The sequence below is a fragment of the Colias croceus genome, chromosome 2 (assembly GCF_905220415.1).
Source record: "Colias croceus chromosome 2, ilColCroc2.1".
In the NCBI taxonomy this organism is placed as follows: domain Eukaryota; kingdom Metazoa; phylum Arthropoda; class Insecta; order Lepidoptera; family Pieridae; genus Colias; species Colias croceus.
The window spans coordinates 9,765,325-9,788,298 of NC_059538.1; the positions used below are offsets into that span (position 1 = coordinate 9,765,325).

At 33.0% G+C, this 22,974-nt stretch overlaps 2 protein-coding genes across 3 annotated transcripts in view; one reads left to right on the top strand and one right to left on the bottom strand.

The window, feature by feature from the left end:
• The window catches only part of LOC123703815 (protein cordon-bleu-like), a 66,895-nt gene extending 50,465 nt beyond the window's left edge, over nucleotides 1–16,430 (top strand). For both annotated transcript variants that reach the window (XM_045651979.1, XM_045651985.1), the window contains exons 3-7: nucleotides 2,116–2,481; nucleotides 10,095–10,219; nucleotides 11,176–11,454; nucleotides 11,573–11,762; nucleotides 11,906–16,430. In XM_045651979.1, the coding sequence (XP_045507935.1) occupies nucleotides 2,138–2,481; nucleotides 10,095–10,219; nucleotides 11,176–11,454; nucleotides 11,573–11,762; nucleotides 11,906–15,698 (4,731 nt within the window). In that variant the 5' untranslated portion in view covers nucleotides 2,116–2,137 and the 3' untranslated portion in view covers nucleotides 15,699–16,430. The remainder of the gene's footprint in view (nucleotides 1–2,115; nucleotides 2,482–10,094; nucleotides 10,220–11,175; nucleotides 11,455–11,572; nucleotides 11,763–11,905) is intronic.
• A 118-nt stretch (nucleotides 16,431–16,548) lies between these two features.
• Nucleotides 16,549–19,660, bottom strand: LOC123703829 (zinc finger protein 572-like). Its single transcript, XM_045651995.1, has 6 exons — nucleotides 19,343–19,660; nucleotides 19,144–19,265; nucleotides 18,759–18,968; nucleotides 17,811–17,945; nucleotides 17,571–17,612; nucleotides 16,549–17,162 (listed from the first exon to the last, which is right to left on the bottom strand). The coding sequence occupies exons 1-6, from the start codon at nucleotides 19,459–19,461 to the stop codon at nucleotides 16,576–16,578; spliced, it is 1,215 nt and encodes a 404-aa protein (XP_045507951.1). The 5' UTR covers nucleotides 19,462–19,660; the 3' UTR covers nucleotides 16,549–16,575.
• Nucleotides 19,661–22,974: the final 3,314 nt, after the last annotated feature.

A 22,974-nucleotide genomic window follows, 5' to 3' on the forward strand; every position in this document is an offset into this window, starting at 1 on the left:
AAAAAAAATATAATGAAATAAAAAAAATGTCAAACTCCGCGCCTTTTTTAAGAAATAGAAAGTGCTTCCTTTCCTAAATTTGGAATGTGAGTAAAATCACGTAAAATGACTGGTGGAGGTAATTTGATTAGGGATGTGCGGTACAGGAAAACACCACGGACCCCAAGGTCCGCGCATGCGCGGTACTATTACGCGAGGTCCGTTATAGAACCGCCTGCTAGAAGAAAACGGGAAATAACAAGAACAAGGTGAGGTTTATTTAAAGCTGTTATTAAAAGCTTAAAATCTTGTAATGTGAGATGATCAGAACCGCGTATGCCAATAAGTTATTTGCAATGAAATAATTAATCAAAACTACAACAACTATTGTGACAACTAGTGAAACAAACGAAAGTCTAGAAAGTTTCTTAGATCATGCTTATTGACGTTTAAAAAAATAATTTTCAAACCAACCTTGACCTTGATTAAAAAACTTGTTTAAAAAGCCTTCTGCTCCAATAATTATACGATAAAATTACCATACAACTATATGCATAATTAATGACAGTAAGCTATAAGACCTACGTATTAAAATGTTATAGTCGATGGAGCTTACATGGAATTTATGTAGGTACATTAATGGTCATTAATATTACCTACACGTAGGTAATACGTGATATTATCTTGTTTTTTTGTCAAATTTAATATATAAATCGATTGACGTAAAACGTTTTAGTTTTTACCACCATAATTAGAGTAGGTAGGTATTTTATAGGTATTAGAAGGTCACTTAATTCTTAGTGAAATCAAATACTTACGTAATTTTTTGATATAAATATGAAAAAAAAAATTACGAAAATACTAACTACTATCTTCCTTGCTTAGTAAAACAAACACCCACCCAGAGTAACTTCTTCTTGAGATCAGTCAAAAATGAACAAACATTGCCACAATAAGATTAAAATTCCTTTTCTAAACCTAAACATTTGGAAAAGCTCCAGCTATAGTTTCATATATTATTATTAACCGGATGTTATCGTACCATTACAATCTTACCTTTTTTATCTATATAAATGTAGGCATTCACGATCTCTATACAAACGTTAATAACAACGACTTATCATACAAAAAGCCTATTGTACATCTACTCATCTCAGTCAAATTAAAGCAAGCCTTGACCCTCGGCCCACGCATTGCGAAGATTCCTGACATTTATACAACCTTTAATCGGTATTGCATTAGGATGGCTGTGATAGGAACATTCCATTCTAATCCTATACGCACAAATATTTAGATACTATGGCAAAACGCCGAAGTTACAAATACAATCAAACAACTATGGATTTGAACATAAGAAATTCATACTCTATTGGTGACTCTACCAACTGAATTAAAACATTAAAAGCACAATCAAATGTTCGAGTTTTTAGCCGTATTCCAAATGCCAAAATGCCAATAAACTGATGTTTCTTTGTGAGGTGAAACCAATTCCAAAATGAATAACAAAACATATAGGTATGAGGTATGGACATTTCGATTTTCGACAGATCGTGTTTCTGTATTGAACCAGAACTTTTTATTTAATTTCCTACTAAATATATAAAAAAATCTAGATTTAATTATTATAAGAAAGTATAATGGAAATGAATAAACACCTTGGTAGAGCTTTGACTTTATTTACCCTTAGCTTTAAAGTGAGTATTTACATACTCGAAACAGTAAAAGGTTGCTTGCCTCGTCTAGACTTATTGAGATTAAGGACGTACTGGGTGCTAGCATAGGTACATCACAAATCACAAGTGAGCAAGTTTTGAATGGAATTTTCATATATTTTACTACTCATTCTGGTTTTTACCAGAATGAGTAGTTAAATGAAAATTAGAGTATAAGAAATCTTTTATAATTAGCTATATACTTTGTCATTTTGATAGTGTATCCGATAATATAAACGGAAATCAAAATCTGAAAAATGTCTTCCTATTCTTCTTATTTATCTACACTCTTCTTTAATAAGGAATGGAAGAGATTGTATATTATTAAATGTATTCTGCTGCTCTATCATCACCACGCCTGTTAAAAGTACCTACGTATGAAATGTTCTCTTACACCTCTATTCATTGAAACTCTCCTTTTCAGATGTCAGTCCGCTCCAAAACTAATGGATAGTCACAGCAGATCCGCGTCGCCGCGGGAGCCCGCGCGGCCACAACACAGGCCCCCCTCCCCGCCCGCATCCCCCGCCGGCTTCGACAACCGAGCCTACACGCACGATGAATCAGACCCCAACCACAACGACTCCTTTACATCCAATGTGCCACACCAGAACGGTCACACAAAAGAGCCCAATGGAGACACCAAAACTCTAGAAGCTGTCAATCTAGAGCTGATCAACTTGACGCCAAAGAACGGCGCGAAGAAGAAGGACGTTGAAGTCGATATGAGCACGACGACGCCGTACGATGAATACTTCGTGCCGGTTAATGAACATAGGAAATATATGAGGTGAGTTTTCGTGGTAAAGCTTTTGCGAATATTGTTGTGCATATATTTTATTCTTTAGTAATTATGAATTATCGCTCTGAAAAATGTATAAATTTTGCAATGTTCTTCCAAAGTAGGTACCTATAGATATACTGTATACTCATAAGCAGAATATAATTAGTATCTACAGTAAAAGGCTTTTCATTTAGTAAAATGAATAGTGATAAGTAAAATTAATAGTAATTAATACACTTTTAATGGTAACACAATTACAATATAACTGACCTCCATTCTTGATCAACTTGATCATCAACACTTTTCAGTTCCTATTAAATTGAAAGTCGCTATTGTGTTTCATGAAATACCTGACTGGTGGACTGATGGTTTTGTTTCAATATACCTAATATTATTATCTAGATTTAAATTAACAATATGAATACATTTTATTTCAAACATCTTACAAAAGGCTATGAGATGAATAAGTAGGTATAAGTAATTTAAAGAAATAAATGACGACCACAAGTGCTTTGTCACCGTTCTGCGCATGTTTCTAAAACAATTTGGACCACCGCATCGAGTAATTAGATACTTATCAGATATCTATTGACTATTTAGCAGCTAAGAACAGTTACCGGTTACATGTACTCTGTTTGACCCTAATTAGAGTTTGTCTTAGCGGTATAGCTTTAATCCCATGAATAATAACAATAATGATTTAGAAAAACATTTTAATAAATATTTTTCCATTTGACTCTAAGGAGCTTTATTTACTGTTAGTAATTTCGTAGAGACATTACAACAATTACAAGTTAGTTACAAAAATTTTACAAATAGGTTTTTTTTAATAATAGGTTTTATACACCCATTATGTCTCAAAATAGTACGGTTCGTATCTCCCAATTGAGACAAATTAGAAAAAATGTATGAACACGTTAGATTTAAGTAGAAATTTAAAATTTATGTAAGAAATATTTTATGCATCTAACTATATATATATAATCTTATCATCTAACTATATATTGTACATTTATTATAATAATATCGTTTCTGTAAATTTTGTTTTTGTGTGCAATAAAGTGTTTTCTATCTATCTATCTTCTATATTTGTAGTATACATGCTAATAATATTTCGTAAAAATGTAACAAGTATTGCTACTGCTCTATTATGATTTATTTATTTTACAAATTCAACCTTCGTTGCCCAGCTCTATTAACACCTTATTAACACCCATTTTAACAATTTACTTTATTTCACGTCACGAAGGTTACCTGAAACGTAATAGATTTTTGCATTCTTGTCTAGAAATTTCTTAGGTAGTATTAATTACAAATATATGTTACTTAGCATCATTTACAGTCGACTCGTATCTTCAGAACATCACTTACCTACTCCTGAAACCGTAGTTCTACGTAATTTAGATACCACGTAAAGATAGAGAAAGCTTCATCCCGTCAGCTACTAATCGGGAAGATGTAGCCTAGCTTTGGTAAAATTTTACACTTCTGTTGTTCATGTATTGCTGTTCAATTGACTATTGAGTCGTATTGTTAATTTATGCAATGCAATTGATAACTTTTAACATTAATGTGTTAATGCAGGTCAATCGAAACTTTATATAATCACAACTTATACCTACTTTCGAATACTTTTCACCAGAGAATTTGTCATCGAGGGCAGCTAGTAATTAAATTTCGTAAAAGGTCGTTTATCTGAGCACGCGAAGCATAATTTTATTATTATTCCAATTACACAATACACAGTATGATATTAAATATAAGATCGATGTTAAGGTTAGATTTTTCGCATGCGAACATATACCATTTTTGGTAGAGACTAACCACAAATCAGTAGATGGATCTTGTATGTGTCCTTGCTCCGATATTGTTGTATTTTTAGCTTTTATAGTTAAGTAAGGTAAAGTATTTTGAACAAGCTTTTATTAGCTTCACTTGTATGTTTGTGTGTAACCGACTTTTTTAGACCCGATTTTGCCTTATTTGAATTCAATTTTTGTGAACTTATCAAGGATCGGTTGCAATACAATAATTTCATGGACCTATTTACCTTATTCAAGCGAGTTTTTATTTTTTTTATCTTTATTTATTTTCTATAGACTAGTCTACACATTTTTCACAACTCATTTATCATGGAGATACTTATTCATAACAAAAGAATACCATCAACATAAAAACAAATTGATAGCTTCACAACGACATTCAAATCATAGTAACACATGATAAAACGCCTAAACGTGAATCGTTTGTTCCACTTGGCTATCGTGTGGCCAAAATGTTAACACACGTTGACCTTGGTAGTTTATATAAAGCCAATCGGGTGTCAACGCCGGTATGTCAAGGAATCCGTGACACTGCTATGAATTTCAATCCACTCGTTTTTCTGACTTTTGGCAACGCGTCTGCCAAAGCGCGGGGAGTATTAAATGCTTACAGCCTTGAGCTTACGTGCGGTGTTAGAAAGTTAACGACTGCATAATATGCAATTCTTCAAAAATGCGTTAATTCAATAAAATATAAAGACTTGTTTCTAAATTATTGCAATATTAGATTTATTTACGGAACCTTTTTGTCTTTAGGTAGGAATGACCAGTATTTGAAAAATTTTATAAATAAAATTAGCAATAATTAATAATTTAGTAATATAATATAAATAATCAGGAAATAATTCATAACTAATTATTAATACCCTAAAAAAACCAGAAAAGTCTACAAGTTGCTAATCGTAATATTAGCAAAAGAACAACATAATGAAATAAGTTTACCCACTTCTTTTGAAGTTGAACACAATTGCCTGTTATTGACCGTTGAGACAAACATCTCTAACCGAAATTTTCCACAGGATTTCAAGTCACCTTACAAAATCAATGAGTACGGTAAACGGTAATTACACTTGTACATGCTATTGTTTATCCAAAAATACGAGTAACGGTCAACATTAGCCGTATGTTAAGCAGCTAAGAGCGTGTCGTTTAAGTAAATATTTTATTGGGTATTCTATGTAGATATTTGAAACCTTTATGCTTTAATATTTTTGCAATAAACCTACCTATAAGCTTTGCTCGTATATCCGCAGGGCCGCGCCGCCCCTGTGTGCGAAGTGTGCGGCGCACACAGGCGCCAAGACAATAGGGGCGCCGCGCCGCCACTGCCACCCACCTGTCACGGGTATTCCCCGATTTTAACGAACGAGATAGCTAAGGCAAAACAAAACAAATGAACAATCATTTGATTGAAAGTGTGTGTGTAAGGTGCGCATTGAATTTTTATAATCATTGCTTGGGTGTTACCTACTGATTGTTTTAATGTGTTTTCACGAGGAGTGATAAAAAAAAGAAATTATCTGGTTACCAGAATCTAATAAGGAAAAGAAAACAAGAAGAAGAACGTAATAAAAATGCAACTAAAATAAGTAAATATTTTACGGCTCAACCATCCACTTCGACACAATCATTAGAGACAGAAACCAGTCATGTTATCGATGAAAGTGTTATTAAATCTGATTCAAAAAACACTTCATGTAGTGGTAAGTGTGTACTTTTTATGTAATTTTGTATAAAATAAATATTAGGTATAACTTCTGTTTGGGATATTTAAAAAAATTTTTTTTTCAATTTTGAATAGAAAAATTAACTTTCTTTCCGGCCGTTTTTAGAGATTAGACGGAAGGAACAGACATGTTCTTACTGTTCTGTGGAACAGACAGACAAAAATTGTAAAAAATTATATTTTATTTTATGTACTTTTTACTGAATGTGTACATCCATAAGCGGTAAAAAGCTGTTATTTTAATATTACAAACAGACACTCCTAATTTGTATAAATATAAATAATTATATAATTATATAGATAAATCAGTTTATTCAGAAAAGGAGATACATAGATAGGTACTCATGTGAACAATATTATATGTATTTGTTTGTCTGTTATTAATTTAAGATGATGCCGCCGAAGTTACGTCTGTGCCTGTGCCTGATACACCATCGTCACCGTTAAGACAATTATCATCACCAATACCACCTTTTTCCAAAGATGATCCTGGAGCCTGGCCAGAAGTTTTAAACGCTACTTTGATCAGCTTCTTTGCTATTCATATTTAAGAATTAAATTCTTTGTATTAATAAAGCATGTTAAAAAATTTTGTTCGAGTTTTATTTTTCGCAGTAATTGGCAAGCAGAAGCGAACGGGATTTACCTATTTAGTATCCTAATTCCTAAATGTTCCACAGTTTTTTACACTTAGATATTAATGATAATATTATCTAAGTACTATAAAATTGGAGAACATTTATTTCAGTCAAAATTAACAATTAAAAATATTCATTGAAAAATTAAATTCGTTTTTTATGATGATTCGTTAAAAAAGAGGCGCTTCATAGGTTTCGCACACAGGCGCTGCCGGGGGTCGGCGCGGCCCTGTATATCCGAGTATCCAAATTTTAAAATATCCTATTATATTTTACAATTCATATTATGTAAAATACTTTGCACACATCCAATAATTAATAATGGCGGGAATTTGATGTTTTAAATTAATATTTAATAAAGTACCTACGCGGGGCAAATTCATACCAAACAAAATGTTTTCGCACATATTATCATCATTAGCGTTTAAACCAAAAAAAATGTCTACGCATCTCCAAGTTGCAGATACATTATGTTACGAGAAAGCTGCTACATATTCATCGCGAACACAAAAGCGTCGGTTGAAAGAAATCCAAACAATAGAGCACAAGACAACGCCGGGCATTTGTGGCGCGTCTGGCATACCTCACATTTCCTTTGCATGTTCATATTATCACAGATTATATTATACTAAAGACTTTAATTGTAAATCTAAAATCATATTAATCCTAATTTGATAAGTGTAGCACGTACCGATTAGTATCGATTTAGGTAGATTAGATTTTATTTTTGGGTACCGTTTCTTCTGTGTTTTGGAATAAATATAATTATAATCAATTACCTATTAATTATTACATATCTGTTAGATATAGCTGAAAAATCGTAGTCTTGATTTGTAAATCTGTGTAAAGTGTAGTTCGTATGTATTACAACAATTTATTACATTCCCATGTGATTCCCAGTATTTTTAACGCAAAGCTGAACATAAAAGCAAACGCGAAACGCACTGAACATTATAATAAGATCGATAGTTGATGCAATACACGTACACGCAAGGAAATCAAACACCGCATTGAAATCTGCGCTAAGCTCCTGAGCCGGGGGCAAGGGATAGGCCTCGTAGGATTACGTCGTGTGAAGCAACAAAACGTTTGAAAAATGTATTATTTTATCCTTGATAACTTTTGAATCTCGGGTTATATAAATTTACTGCAATATTGCCTTAACACTTGTTGAAATATGTAAAAAATGATTTAGTACTTTCCTGTAATAAATATCTTACCATTTGAAAGAAAATGTACCTACTTAAAAACAGAAGCGATAAACTAATTCAATATTATTAAAATGATTTCTTATTGAACGTTTGCCTAGCTATAGCTAATTATATTGAAGATTACTCAACACATCACGGTTTAGATGCGACATGATAGTGACAAACATTGTGCTACATTACGACACACATGGTGACATTTCTCATTCATAATGTCAGAGGTACTCAATGAACCGATTCGTAAGCATACAAAGCGATGCAAATCGAAATAGTACCTACAGTTGAATCTGCTTATAATTTTATCGTAGGATAATACAATTTGGTCATACTAAACGGACGGGGCACGAAACGTTTAAGGTTTACAAACTGCAATCAAGTTAAATACTCTTACGTTAATATAATGAGTATTTGTTACTTAAAACCACTTAAAACAAAGTTGGAATAGAATGAGTCTAGTTTTATAGGCGTTAGCTAAAACAAAAAACAAACAGGCAGATTCCTATTTCTTTTGGGGTCTGTGTAATCTGTAATCTAATTTACATTAGTTGAGTGGAGTCTATTCAATTGACCGTAAAATGTTTAATGCATTATGACAAAGCATTGCATAAAATAAATAATAAAATAATAAAGTATTCAAAATCTATTATAAAATTGAAGATAGTTTCATTAGATATTTATGTTCCTTATGAACTTTATCTAATAGATAGTATTATTATTATCCTGATATCGTTACCTTCCTACATAGAAAATTCATATAAAATACAACTGAAAAACGAATGACGGAATGATGATCGAGTGGATATTAATTCCACCTCAATCCATTGCAATCATTTGGTGTACCCTATGCAATACACAAAAAAAAATTTTGAATAATAGATCTTATTGGATACCTTTATTGGCACAATCAAATTTCGAAATTAGTATTAGGTTAGGGCTATCAAAAATCTAAATTTTTGATAAGCGTTGATTTCTATTTCAACAGCAATTACCCAATTTAAAACAGCAAATGTACTTAATTGTAAATAATTATATAGGAAGGATACTTCAAATTAAAAATTATTACATTAAAGACTCGAATTAACATCCGTTGCAAGTGAAATTTCAGAACATCCATTACTAGGTATGTACTGTACAAAGTTTTTAAATACTTCTCACGGATGAATGTTGCATGCATACCACTATAATATGCCTGATGGCACTACGATTTATGGGAATAACTTGAAATGTCAGTGTTGGCTCAGTTAAATGAGCAGCTCAGTTTATAAAAAAATTATGTTATTCAAAATTAGTTTTTTTTAAGTTTGGAAAAAAAGGTTCGTTCGACGATAATACTTACACTTGTACAATGTACATGTAGACTAACTACATGTACTTACAAGAATATTTTGAATCAAATAGATAATATTCTCAACAATTTTATCGAAGTATAGTATAAAGGGCTTCATTTCAGTATTAGATACAATAAAGATCTTACGCAACGTCTGTTGTCAATCAGTTAATCAGTTAATCACCTACAATTTAAGTGCCTCTTATCCAATTATAGAGACGTTTCCCTAACAATCACTATAAATTGTGACGTCTAAGGATAACTCTGAAAACTATAACATTGACTGGATCCAGAGCTATTCGCATAGTTCGTTGACCCTCTTTGTTCCTGCGTGAGCGTCCCCCCCTTCCCCCACCCCGCAACATAACCTCAACGCCTCGCATGCTGCAGGCGCCGCGGCCGTATTACGTGACCTTATAATATTTAAGCTCGACGTTGGTGGTAAAGGCTAAAGGACTGTAATTTACCACCTTTTTTGTATTATGCTCACTTATGTTTAAAAGGTCTCTGTTTCGTTGAAATAAATCGCTCTTTACTTACTTTACCATCCTATATGTTAAAAGGAACAAATGTTCATACTTTTCTATTTTACACTAACTTTAGTGTAAAATAGAAAAGTATGAACATTTGTTAAGTATAACCTAACTAAACATTTTAAATTATATTTCTACTACAAATACAAACATGCTGTATTTGGAAATGGGAATGCAATCTTGCCAAGATTCATGTAATTATCAAGTTAATTAACTAAGTATTCATATACCTACCAGATTTGCTGTTCTGACTTATTCTCTGAATTCTGTACGTATCCAGGAAGCTAATAGTCATATATTAAGTTACTATAGAAAATGATTATTTTTCTGTGAATATAATAAGATGTATTTTTTTCTATTTCAGAGGAGAAAAATTATACGTGACAGCTGATAAACGTGGTGAAAAGGCTGGATGTAAACGACCACTCTGCTGGACCTTGCTGGGACTCGTTGTGGCCGCCATTGTTGCTCTTATTGTGTTAGCAGCTAGTAAGTTGAAGTCTTGAAGTACCGTAATTTATAAACATTTAATGAAAATTTTATTGAAATTGACTTGAAAGAGCTATATAAAGATATTTTTCATTAGATTTGCTTTGTTTAAGTATTAATAGAAGTATGTACCTACTTATCTATATTTTTAATATGTTTTCTTTTTATTAGTGCTGATTTACACAGGGTCAGTAACTGACTACAAATTCGAGGCAAATCAGTGCTGACCCGAAAAAAACCCTGTGTAAACAGATTTGAAGTCAGTACAGAGGCTTGAAGTCTATGTAAACAGTTAAACCGTGTTTTCCAATTACAGCACTAGAGCGCATTATGCGGCATAATGCTTAGCGTTGAATGTTCCAATTACAGCAATGCTTCGCACAATTGAGCACTCTTAAAAGTAATGCGCGTGAATTGATGCGTGCAATCGATTTATCGTAAATAATTATTAATTGTTGGAAAAAAATTTAAAGCTTTCGTTTCTTTCGAAATAATCAAAGTTAATTCAAATTGTGTTAAAAAAATCAATATAAGTATGGATGAAGGTAAATCCAAATTACTTAAAATAACCGTAAATAGTTTTCAACCAATTATTATGTATACCACTTTATTTACACATTAATGAGGTTATTGCTAACTCTATGAATATTTTTTTTTTTCAACACTGAACTTAGCGCAACCTGCTGGTGCGTTTCACGTTCCAATTAAGCATCAGCATAATTCGGCATTGTGCGCCACTGAGTCGCATTATGCTCTGTAATTGGAAAACAGCCAAAGTCAGTCGCGGCGCCGAAATTTGACTTGACTACTGACTCTGTGTAAATCAGCACTTACATTCTAAAGTCTACGTCTATTTATGCAAATATACCTTCTTACGGTGTATTTCCTTTTAATTTTAATTTGTACCTTTATTATAGAGTATTTTAAATACTAATTGAAACTACATCAAATTACAGCTGGAATTCTGTTCTCGAATTCTCCAACACCACTGGAACAATATAATGCATCAGTCAGCTCTGCCCGAGCGTTTGGCGGCATTGGCAGCTCTAATCACGACCACGCAAGTCATGATCACGCCCATGACCACGACCACGACCATAGCCACGATCATGACCATGACCACGACCATCACCACGAACAGACTACAATGGTTAGCGAACCAGCATCAGAAACACAGAGTGATGAGGGACTAGATAACAGTGTTGTTTCCGAAGAATCGGATATTTCTATGTATGGTATGTATTACCACATATAAAATAATAACACCCTCATAACATCTTACCATGGCGGCAATAAAACAAATTTTACTGTTACTTCTAAACCATAAAGCTTATATTTTAACTTTTTTTTCAGTACCGAGGACCGTAGAAGGTGAACTCAGAATAGACAACGAAGAATTCGTTCCCGCTTTACAAGATCCAGAAAGTGAAGAATACAAGGAATTCACAGCAATATTCAATGACGCATTGAAAAAAGCTATATTCGATAAAAATAACTTGGATAATAGCGACAATGAGATTACACTTGAAGTAGTTGAGATAAGGTCAGCACGTTTTATCTATTTATCTAAACGAGACGATAAATATTTTACAATAAAGAACATTCGATTCCTTTCTTTATATATTTTACTTTACTTTTTTTAATTTTCGTTTTGTGTTATTACAAACGTATATTATTTTATTACAGGAATGGATCTGTGATCGTAACCTACAGAATACATTGGTCGCCGAAATATAACGCTGAACCCACAGAAGACCTTATTACAGCCAATACACTTAGAACAAACCTTGATTCTTACCTCGCAAGAAATAACAGAATGATAAGCGTATATCACGTTGCTGAAGAATCAATTAAGGCTAGACCAGTACTAGACATGTGCAAAGTAAACAATTACGACTGTGAACACGGATGTGAATTCGATGACACAACACTAGAATTTACGTGCACATGTCCACATGGACAAATGATAGATATGCATTCACCTAAAAAATGTGTAAATATTTTGGATTCTACACAATCAAGAGGCTTTTCAGATGATAAACTGAAAAACCTTGGCCTCGACTCTGACTCTAGCACTATGAAATCCACTGTAGACGAAGAGAAACCAGTTACGGAATCTGTTCAAGTTATGGATAACAAATTTGACTGGAAAGAAACGAATTCATCTCCCACAACAACCACAACTGAGTCGGACGCTGAACTGAATTTCTCCCATATATTCGGCCATCAAAGTGAACAGAACGATTCAGAAGAAACGCCAAAGCCTGAACCAGAGCCTACTTCCGAACCCAATGATAATTCCAAGCCATCTGCAGAGATTGAACCAGCCGCTGAACCTGAACCAACAGCAGAACCTGAACCTTCTGCTGAACCTGAACCATCTGCAGAAGCCGAACCTGCAGCTGAACCAGAGCCCACAGCCGAGCCAAACTTGAGAGTAGAGCCAGCCGCTGAACCCAGTCCCGATCATGAACATTATCCAGAGCCTGAACCAACTACTCAATCAAACCCACAACCTGAACCAAATCCAGAACCGGAACCGGAACCGGAACCAACCTCTGAACCTGAACCTGCATCAGAACCTAATCCAGAACCTGAACCTACGTCAGAACCCAATCCGGAACCTGAACCTAATCCAGAACCCGAACCAAATCCTGAACCTGAACCTGCTAGCGAACCAAGTTCAGAACCTGAACCTACTAATGCATCTAAATCAGAATCTGAATCTGCTACTGAGCAGAACATGGAATACGAACCTAAAATTGAATCGGAATCAAATACGGAAACAGAAACAGAACGCGCTGTTGGATCGTTTATTGAACCAGAAATTAAACATAATACAGAAACAGAATCTGCCGCAGGAACTAATTATGAAGCGGAAAATGGTGGAGAAGGTAATATGGATGAAGAATCACAACCTGAACCAACTACAGAAATGAATCAGGAGCCATCAGCAAATACAGAATCTAATCATATGTCAGAATCTTCCAACTGGGAACCAAATGCTCCAGCAGCCGCCACGACTGAAACCATTCCAAAATCAGAAATAAATAACGGTGGTATGGAATTAACTACGGAACAAACTGTACCTTTAGATACAATGTTTAACAATCAAGACGAAGAAACTAAAGAGAACGACATGCTAAATATAAGGCCAATAGCAGATCAAAACAATGACAATACTGAGCAAGAAATGGCTGACAAAACTACAGCCAATCCTGAAGAGAGCATTGACAAATCCCTACTAGTGAAGTCCAATGAAAATGACAAAATGCCAGTTTTAATGGAAACCACAACGACGCGAATTTCCATCTCAGAACCTAATATAATAAATGAACCGTCGTATGAAGCAAATCCTGAAATAATTACGTTGATAAGAGGTAATCAAGACCATGTTACCGTTAATAATTTAAATGAAGAAACAACGACGGAGAATGATTGGCTTCAAAACGATAATACAGATTCATCTTTTCATTCAGATAATCCAACAGAACAACGGTCATCAAAAAGTTTTGATGAAATTATGAGTGAATCAACAACAAAAATAAATAAACAAAATGATATGGATGAAATAACTTTTGATCTTATACATAATAAAAATCAAGAAACAGAAGCTACCACAAGTTTGGATAAAAATGATGAACCGACGACAATTACATCAATAATTAATGATGCTCAAAATCAAAATGTTGATTCACAACCCGCTTACACAAACGATGATGAAATGGACATGAATAAGACTGTTATATCCATAAACCAAAATAGTTCATACGAACCAGAACAGGCTCAAACTACAACAATGAAATCAAATACTGAAATAAACTACTCAATAAATTCTGATTATAAAATGACAAACTATGATCAAAATTTAATGGATGCCTTAGAAAAAACCAACATGACAACTACTGAAAAAACATTAGAAAGAAATACAACGAATGAAAATATGGACGTTACTTTTGATACCATAAGCTCATTATACAATAGAACCTCAAAGTCAATGGAAGAGTCGATCAACAATGATATAAAACCAACAACCTCTAATGAAGTTATGGGCGAAGTTACAGAAAAATCTACGGAGTCTGACTGGTTATCAGAGCCAGTTACAGAGGTTAACTATGAAGATGTTATGAAAAAATCGAATAATAGAGAAACTACCGAAGCATCAATGACAAAAGTTGATGAAGTAATAACTAAAGAACTAAACAAAGATGATTTTGAACCGGATTATTTGAACAACATGGAAAGCAATAACAGCAAAATGTCTGATCGAGATGAACCTCTATATGGCATTTTACATGATTATGACAATGAAGATCCACGTGTGAAAAGAGTAAACTTCGAAAGGAAATTTGACTCAACTCACAATATAACAGAAATCGCTACAGAAAACGGCTTACCAAAAACCAATCCCGTACCGCTTGAAACGACAACCATTGGTGAATATATTTACAGAACCGCCGGGAAATCTGTAAGCGACGTTTCCTCATCTGCAACCCCAATGTATATATCATCGAATGATATGGGATCGCCTATGATGTCTGTTAACACGGAGCCGGTGATGGACGAAACAATGAACGAAACAAATAGGGGTATAATAATAAAGGAAATACCAAACAATGAACCAATTACTTATACAAATAGTCCTAATAACGAAAATCTGGCAATTACTACATCACCAACATCTAACCAAAATGTTGAAAATTCTTCACAAGTAAACAATCTAAGTGTAACAATATACGAAGTTTCTAGTCAAAATAATAACCAAACAACTACATCACCCAAGGCAATACATTCGCACTCAACGGAATACGAAGACCATGAAACGGAAATGAATCCCTTCCTTCCCGAAGTTGAGAACAATAAAATTCTCGTGAAAAAACTACAAGAGGGACATGATCTTGAACCAAGCACCTTAAACGAAACACAAAACGAAAACGGAGATGAACATGGTTCAATCCACGTTGATGGCAAAACAGACAAAGCTCAAGAAATGACCAATGCTCCTACAATCTCTGAAACCACACAAACAAGTATGCTGGCATCTGAACAAACATCAGAAAGAGACGTACCTGTAACAACAGAGGACGATATGTTATTCAATGATTTACTTCTTAACCCAAGCAACCATGATGATGAATCAACGACAGCTAAAGTACAAGTAACCACTCCGGTTACCAATATAGAAACAACAACGAGAAACGATTCATATGAAGTTTTGCCCATTTCAACATTTTTACTAGACACAGACGATATAGATTTTACAAAAACAGTAAAGCCCGCGTTATCGGAAAATGGATTAAATAACGTATCGCCAACGGAATATCTAAGTGTAGTGCCAATTGATGATAAAGAATCTATAAAAAAAAATTACAAAAGTGACAGTGAAGAGCTCAATTCAATAAGTGACTCCCCCAAAAAAAGTGATAGAAGGACATTAGATGCATCGAACGCCGATCCTGTTATAAACAATGAAGCGTAGTCCTTACGTGAACTTAGATGTAATTATTATCATGCATAAGGTTGTACATTGTATTCTATTTCCTGTGATTTCTGTCGAACAAATGCGTAATCAGTTTCTGCAGCTCATTCAAATGTAAATCGAAAATCTTCTATCGATAAAGATTTTTATTTAAGTTCCAAATATTTCTGTATACCTGCTAATAACAATATTACTGATAAGTATCGTTAAGTACTTATTATAAATATATTTTTCGTTAGACTAGTCAAATTAGGGAGTCATCACCATCGTGTCTATTTTAGATTATTTATTGCTTCAAGTGAAGATGCACCTTTGACTAAAATACATCAATCATTGTACTATATTTACCGATGTTGATTCAAACTTATACAATGACGTAAATACCTGAAATTGTTTATTTGTTACCATAGATAATTATATTGTGTTAATATTATCATATTCCTTCTATGGGCACTACTTATATTTAAGTTTAACTGTGGCATCAAACTATTGTGTTGAAAGCTCCTTTGCCATGGAATATTGTGATGTGATAACTTCCGCATACCTGTAGCTACATTCCATTCGTACATAAAGTATATTATAATTTAACATAGTGATTTATTGTGGAAGTGAGGTCTGATTGTAAAATAATAATAATTATTGTAGTTCTTGTTAACTGAGATATATTTTGTATAATATGGTTGAAACTGTAAAGAAATATGTTGTAAATAAATATAAAGTTAATAATATGGACATTTATTTCATTTCTAGTTTTAAACAAACACAACCTTCCTCCTCTTGAAAAATAAACCTTCAATACATTCATTCTGTAGGTACTCAATTGAAAAAAGAGAAAAGTAAAACACATATCCATTTGTAAACACATTTTTATTTTTCTTTATGCCATAGATTGAACTGGACGTGGGGTGATTTCATCAATCTCTTGAGATATCATTTGGTTATCATCTATAGCCATTTTGGCACAAAGGCATTCCTCACTGATAGTTCCACTACCAGAAACAATACATTTACCGAGAATTGCTTTGCAACTATTGTATGGAATTAAATTATTACTAGATTCACTTCTGTCTTCTTTTTCTTCTATTGCAACATCTATTTTATTTTCTATTATAATATCTTCATCTATAAACTCTTTAATTTTGATTGTTCCATCGCTATTGTATGTAAGTTCAGGCATATTGTTTTTTTGGTTGTTCTTAATAAATTTATCACAGGAACAACTCTTACAATTACTCTCCTTGTTTTTCTTTTCGAGTTCTATAGGTCTTCTTTCTTCATTAAATTTAGTTTTATCATCTATATTATTACTAGGAGAAAGTATATCTTGTACATTATTATTTGGTTCTATCACATTATTTTCCTTCACGTTTAACTCTTCATTCAGTTGATACTTATCAAACCAGTCCGCTACCTCTTTTGTAAATACTTTATCTATATCTAATTGTTGAATTTGCATCCGTTCAGCTACAAAATAATAATTAAAAATTAATTTAGTTTCTTTTTTTTCATCTAATATTCATGCAAAAAGGCAATGACACAGAAATTGCAAAATAATAAAAAAAAGAAATATTATAGGAAACTGTACAGTCACAATTGTTCAAAAAGATTCTAATTTATATAATACTAGGTTTCCGCCCGCGGCTTCGCCCGCATAGTCAAAGAAAAACCCGCATTGTTCCCGTGGGATTTCCGGGAAAGCGTTATTTTCCCGGGATAAAAAGTAGCCTATGTCCTTTCTCGGGTATCAAAATATCTCCATACCAAATTTCATGACAATAATGCGTGATTGTGTAACAGACAGACAGAGTTACTTTCGCATTTATAATATTAGTATGGATGCAGTGAATTATTAAATTTTAATAAATTACAAACCTTCAATTATCTCCTGTTTCATATTGTCCGTTTCATGGTTTTCTGTAAACAAAAATAATTTTTTGATCAAATAATGAACAGACTTTGGTAGTAAATTGCCACCACTAAATTGTGAAACTATATTTGCATAATTTGCCTTGTTTAAAAAAATATTTTTAATAAAATTCAACAGTATTAACTTCATCAGGATTTGCTAATGATCCTTTATTACATTAGAAAAAAATAAAGGCCAAAACTCACTGTGTCTTGCAAGATGTCTTCTTAAAGCATATTCATTTGTAAATAATTTACCACAACTGGGTACAATACAATTCAACCAAGAATCCGGCTGATGACTCCTTAGATGTGTTTTCAAGTGATTTATTTGAATGAATCCTGTAAAAAGAGCAGTTATTGTATAATGAAATGGAGTTTTCATTTATTTAATGTAAAAGAGATTATAGATACATTTAGTAACTCAGCCCCCGGAATCACAGACACAATAGAAAATCTATTGTGTCATGGTCAGATCGGGCCGCTCGGGGCTCAATGGGTTAGATCAAGTAGTTGAAAACTTTCCATAGTATCTTATCTAAATTCTATAATGTTACCCACAAACAAGACACTAATAGAAAAGAAAAAATAATATAAACTTTAAAAAATGAATGTTCATTTACCTTTGGTACCATTAAACAAACAGATTGAAGTTTTCTCCTCAAATGAAGAAGACATTAGATTTGTTTGTAATGAAATAGCTTCACATACATAGTTGCAATTATATCAGTATAGTGAATGTGTAAAATATTAAATTTTACAGCTATGTTAGGACATCTAATGAGATATTATGAAAATTTGTGACTAAAATAAATTTTATTTTATACTAGAAGTGCCGCGCGGTTTCACCCGCGTGGCTCCGCTCCTGTTGGTCTTAGCGTGATAATATATAGCCTATATTACTCGAGGATAATGTAGCTTTCGAATGGTGAAAGAATTTTTAAAATGGGTCCAGTAGTTTATGAGCCTATTCATTACAATCAAACAAACAAAGTTTTCCTCTTTATAGTATTAGTGTAGATTCTAGCTTCTTCATATTTATCCATGCTGCATCCAAGATATCAAGACAATGAAATCTCTGTATAAAGTGACTTACTAAACTATGTGCTTAACAAGTTAACATTTGCTAACTTAATCCAACAAACATTAACTTACCCTTTCCACATGAACTGCAGTGGTGTTGTTTTTGACCAGAATGTGTTGGTTCATGATTCCTCAAGTGATGCGCAAAGTTAAATGTTTTCGTACAACCGTTGTAACTACACTTATATCTCCTCTCAGACTTTGCTTTGTGTGTTTTCTCATGTGATTGTAGTGCCTGGAGACTGTTAAACTTTGTTTGACACTTTGTGCATATATGCACTTCTGTAACAAGATACATTTGTTGTTATAAACAATTGTTAGTACAATGCATAAATATATCTATGTCATATCTATGTATATTATACTTTGCTTAATCTTTGATGCATAGAACTGAAATTATGTTTATGATGTTTTGTTTTTGAAAATTTAATATTAGTATGGATTCAATTAATCTTACCTTCGTGGGCATATTTGATATGGCGTTTTAGAAGAGCATCATCTCGGAAACTTCTGCCACATTCCGAGCAGTTCACGCGCTCTCCTCTTTCATGTTGTTTCTGATGACGCCTTAGAGCTGAACTATAAAGAAATATAACCAATATAATCTTTGAAGACCCGTTAATATAATTAACAATAAATCATTGTGTACAACTTACATAAAACTAAATTTTTTGAAACATTCTGGACATTCGAACGCTGGTACATGACTCCTTTCATGTCTTTTCTTTTCGCTCTCATACTTAAAAGTTTTATCACAATAGGAACACACGAACATTTTTATAAAATTTCTGTTGACGTAATGCCAGGCGATGCTACTAAAATGCACTTTTAGTGTACCTAATCACAGTTTTCTAAATTTGAAGTTTTCTATATTTTGATCATAATTCATTTTTTAGACTGAATCCTTATCATATGGATTTACGATGGCAGTGGACTGTGGATGGCATCTTATCAGGGAACTACAAATGAACTGTCATAAGTCATTACACAACCTCCCCTCAGTCCCTCTACGCAAAATACAAACTTGAGTTTGACAGACATAAAGTCACTTCTGACATGCTTCTGACATCCAACTGACATCTCACTGCTGACTGCATTCCGTCAATGCTGACTGCTCAGTCTTCATAGTGCTCTGTGCTCAGTAGTCTGCAGTCCCGTCCGATTAGGGCCCTTCTGGCCTCCTCCACTCAAGCGACAGCTCAAGCCGAGGTTCGTGGTCCCCGTCAAGGGGGGACGCCCTTGTGCATGTCGCTACCAGGGTGAACCTTCAGTTCACCCCCGCGTCCGCCTTAAAATGTAGAAGCCCTTCTGGCTAACATTGAGAAACACCATACAAAAAAAAAAAAAAAAGTCTGCAGTAATAAGACAGTGATAGAAAATATCATGACTCTATCGTATAATATCTGACCTGAATATACTTAACTGACCCGGTGGCAAAAACTGGAACTACGTGCCGCCATTTTGAAATGTCACATTTTCACAGACTTTTCATACGGAATACAGGTAAATTAGCTTGGAGAAATTTTTGCGTTTGTAGTAGTGTATGGTCAGCAAATAAAATAAAACAACATTTTATTTTTAGTTATTATTATATTATTATTAATTATATATATAATTTATTATTAATTATATATATTAAGTATATTATATGGGATTTTAAATTAAACTATATATGTTTCTCCTCTGAAAAAGATGAGACTTTAATTTAATATTTGCACATTTAACATACGTATAACTTTTACAAAATGACAATGTTACTAAAATGAAAAATTTACTAACCTGAAAAAGAAACGACATTTAAAGTTTAATTCTTTAGTTTGAGAAGTCAAAGGCTTGCCTCGACCATGTTTTAACACTGGAGCCATTTTGAATTAACAATATAAACTTACAACACTTATTATCCCCGCAAATTGCTAATGCGCCTGGCCGCCATTTTGGTGACGTATTTTGTTGACATTGACATTAGACACTCTGTACCGTTAGCATTATTCTGGCTGATGCGAATTGCGACGGACGAGTACCTACGCGTTTTTGTTTGATTGTTTTCTTGTTGTTGTTTTCTTTGTTGTTATTTTTTCTGTTGTTTGTTATCGTTGTTAAGTTTTGTTATATTGTTATAGTTTTGTTACAATGAATAAGAACTAATAATCTGTCCTAATAAACGTTGAAAATCACTCAAACATTTTTATTTCTTAGATAGATACCTATTTCCAAGCAGTGAGATTATTTAAATGTCATCAAATGTAATTTTTTTCGTAAAATGTAATCTTACAATAAATGTCATTACAAATCTTTCAAACTTAATTATAATTAACCTATTAAATTTATTTTCTCCGCATTTCTTTTTTTGCAAGCTGTATTTTTCAATTCTGGATGACGTCACGTGGCTTTTACTGTGACAAGGTTCCTGCGCATTAGCAATTTGCGAGGATAGTACACACAAATTTAACACTTCAACAAATACAAAAGATTGCCCAAGTGACTATGGCACTTTGTATCGCAATCAAACTTATTGTTTCAAGATGAAATATAGCTCAATTTAAAGCTTGATGTTAGTACTTTTAGAAACGATTAAAGTTTTTATATAAATAAGCCGCAGTTCGCGACAATAAAAATAAAACAATAGTTTTATTCAACACTTCAAAAAAATACTTTATCGAGTTTAAACTAACGATGAACGTTAAGTTTTACATTTATTACATAGGTAATATTTTAATTTACAAGACAAATGTGAAAAGTAAATCGTAATAAACATTACCTATTTCAAAATAAATTACGTCGAACATTGCGTCGAACACATTCATTCAAGATTCATTTCAAATAGAAACTATGACATAAGACGCAGGACGCTTGTAAGAGAGATAGATATATGTGTCAAAACAAAAACTTTTACTTTTATTTCTATTTATTTGGTATAATTACGACTTAATAGTGATAAATATGATCATTATAAATACAAATAGGAATTAAAAATATCACGAACACGTGACACAATTAGTATTTTACCGATTCCATACGTGGTCATACATGTTTCAAAACACAAACTTTTAATATTATTTCTATTTATTCGGTATAATTAAGACTTAATAGTGATACATATTATGATCATTATAAATACAAATAGGAATTAACAATATCACGAATACGTGGCACAACTTAAATTTTACCGATACCACCCGTGGTCATTCTCCTTTATCAATAAAACTACGTACATAATAATTATAATTTTTGAATGAAATGTGTGCTTTATGTTCTAACGGTACCAAACAACTGCATCTGGCACCTGCGGACAGCGTAAACTGGTTTATTCTGGTTTTGTGCGTTTTTCCACTTTCCACTATCAAGTGACGATTTATTTATTTGTTTTGTTTCGTAATTATTATGGTCAAATATTAATTATGAAACAAATTATAATGGACACGATGTTTTATTGTTTCACGGTAGTCGCCTTGTCGTTTGCTCAAGGACGTGAAATTGAATGATATATTTTTTTTATAAAGTCAAAACCATTTGCTTTCAAATTAAAAGTTGTTTTTATTGAAAACAAAAGTGTTGCTAGGAATAAGTATAAAATTAAATAGTTATGTTAGGATATCGAAACATTTTTGTATAGGCCTGAACGATATAGTGGAAACGCGCTCTAAGATCTGAGTAATATACACACCACTACATATGCAAAAATTTCTCCAAGCTAATTTACCTGTAATTTGTTTAAATAAAAAGAAAGCGACATCAGTGACACTGTCTTTTTTTTTCTTTTCTGTCTTCTTTTCACTGAATCTTTTATCATGCATGAGCTTAACTTAAATATAAATCCTAAGTGTGCTTACTATTTTTTGAGTTTTCTTTACGTTACAAACACAACACATGTCCTTGCTTTAGTTAAAATATTAAAAAAAATTAATATGAAGCGCTTATTACATCTTCCTAAATTAAGATCAATGCAAATTTAGCACCCCATCAATGGAATATTAGCTCAAAAATGACCTTAATCGATAGGTCTCCGTCACAGGTCTCCGTTAGGTCCTTTAAGGTGTCACAATTTTTTTGTTACGTCCCCTTTAGGTTTTTTATAAATAATTTTTAAAATTTTGGAGATAAAAAGGTACACTTTAGCACCTCGCCCATAGAATTTTGGGTCGAAAATGACCTTAATCGATAGGTCTCCGTTAGGTCCTTTACGGTCCCACAATTTTTGTGTTAGGTCCCCTTTATTATTATTATTTTTTTTTTAATTTTGGTTATAAAAAGTACACTTTAGCACCTCATCCATAGCAAAATTGGTGAA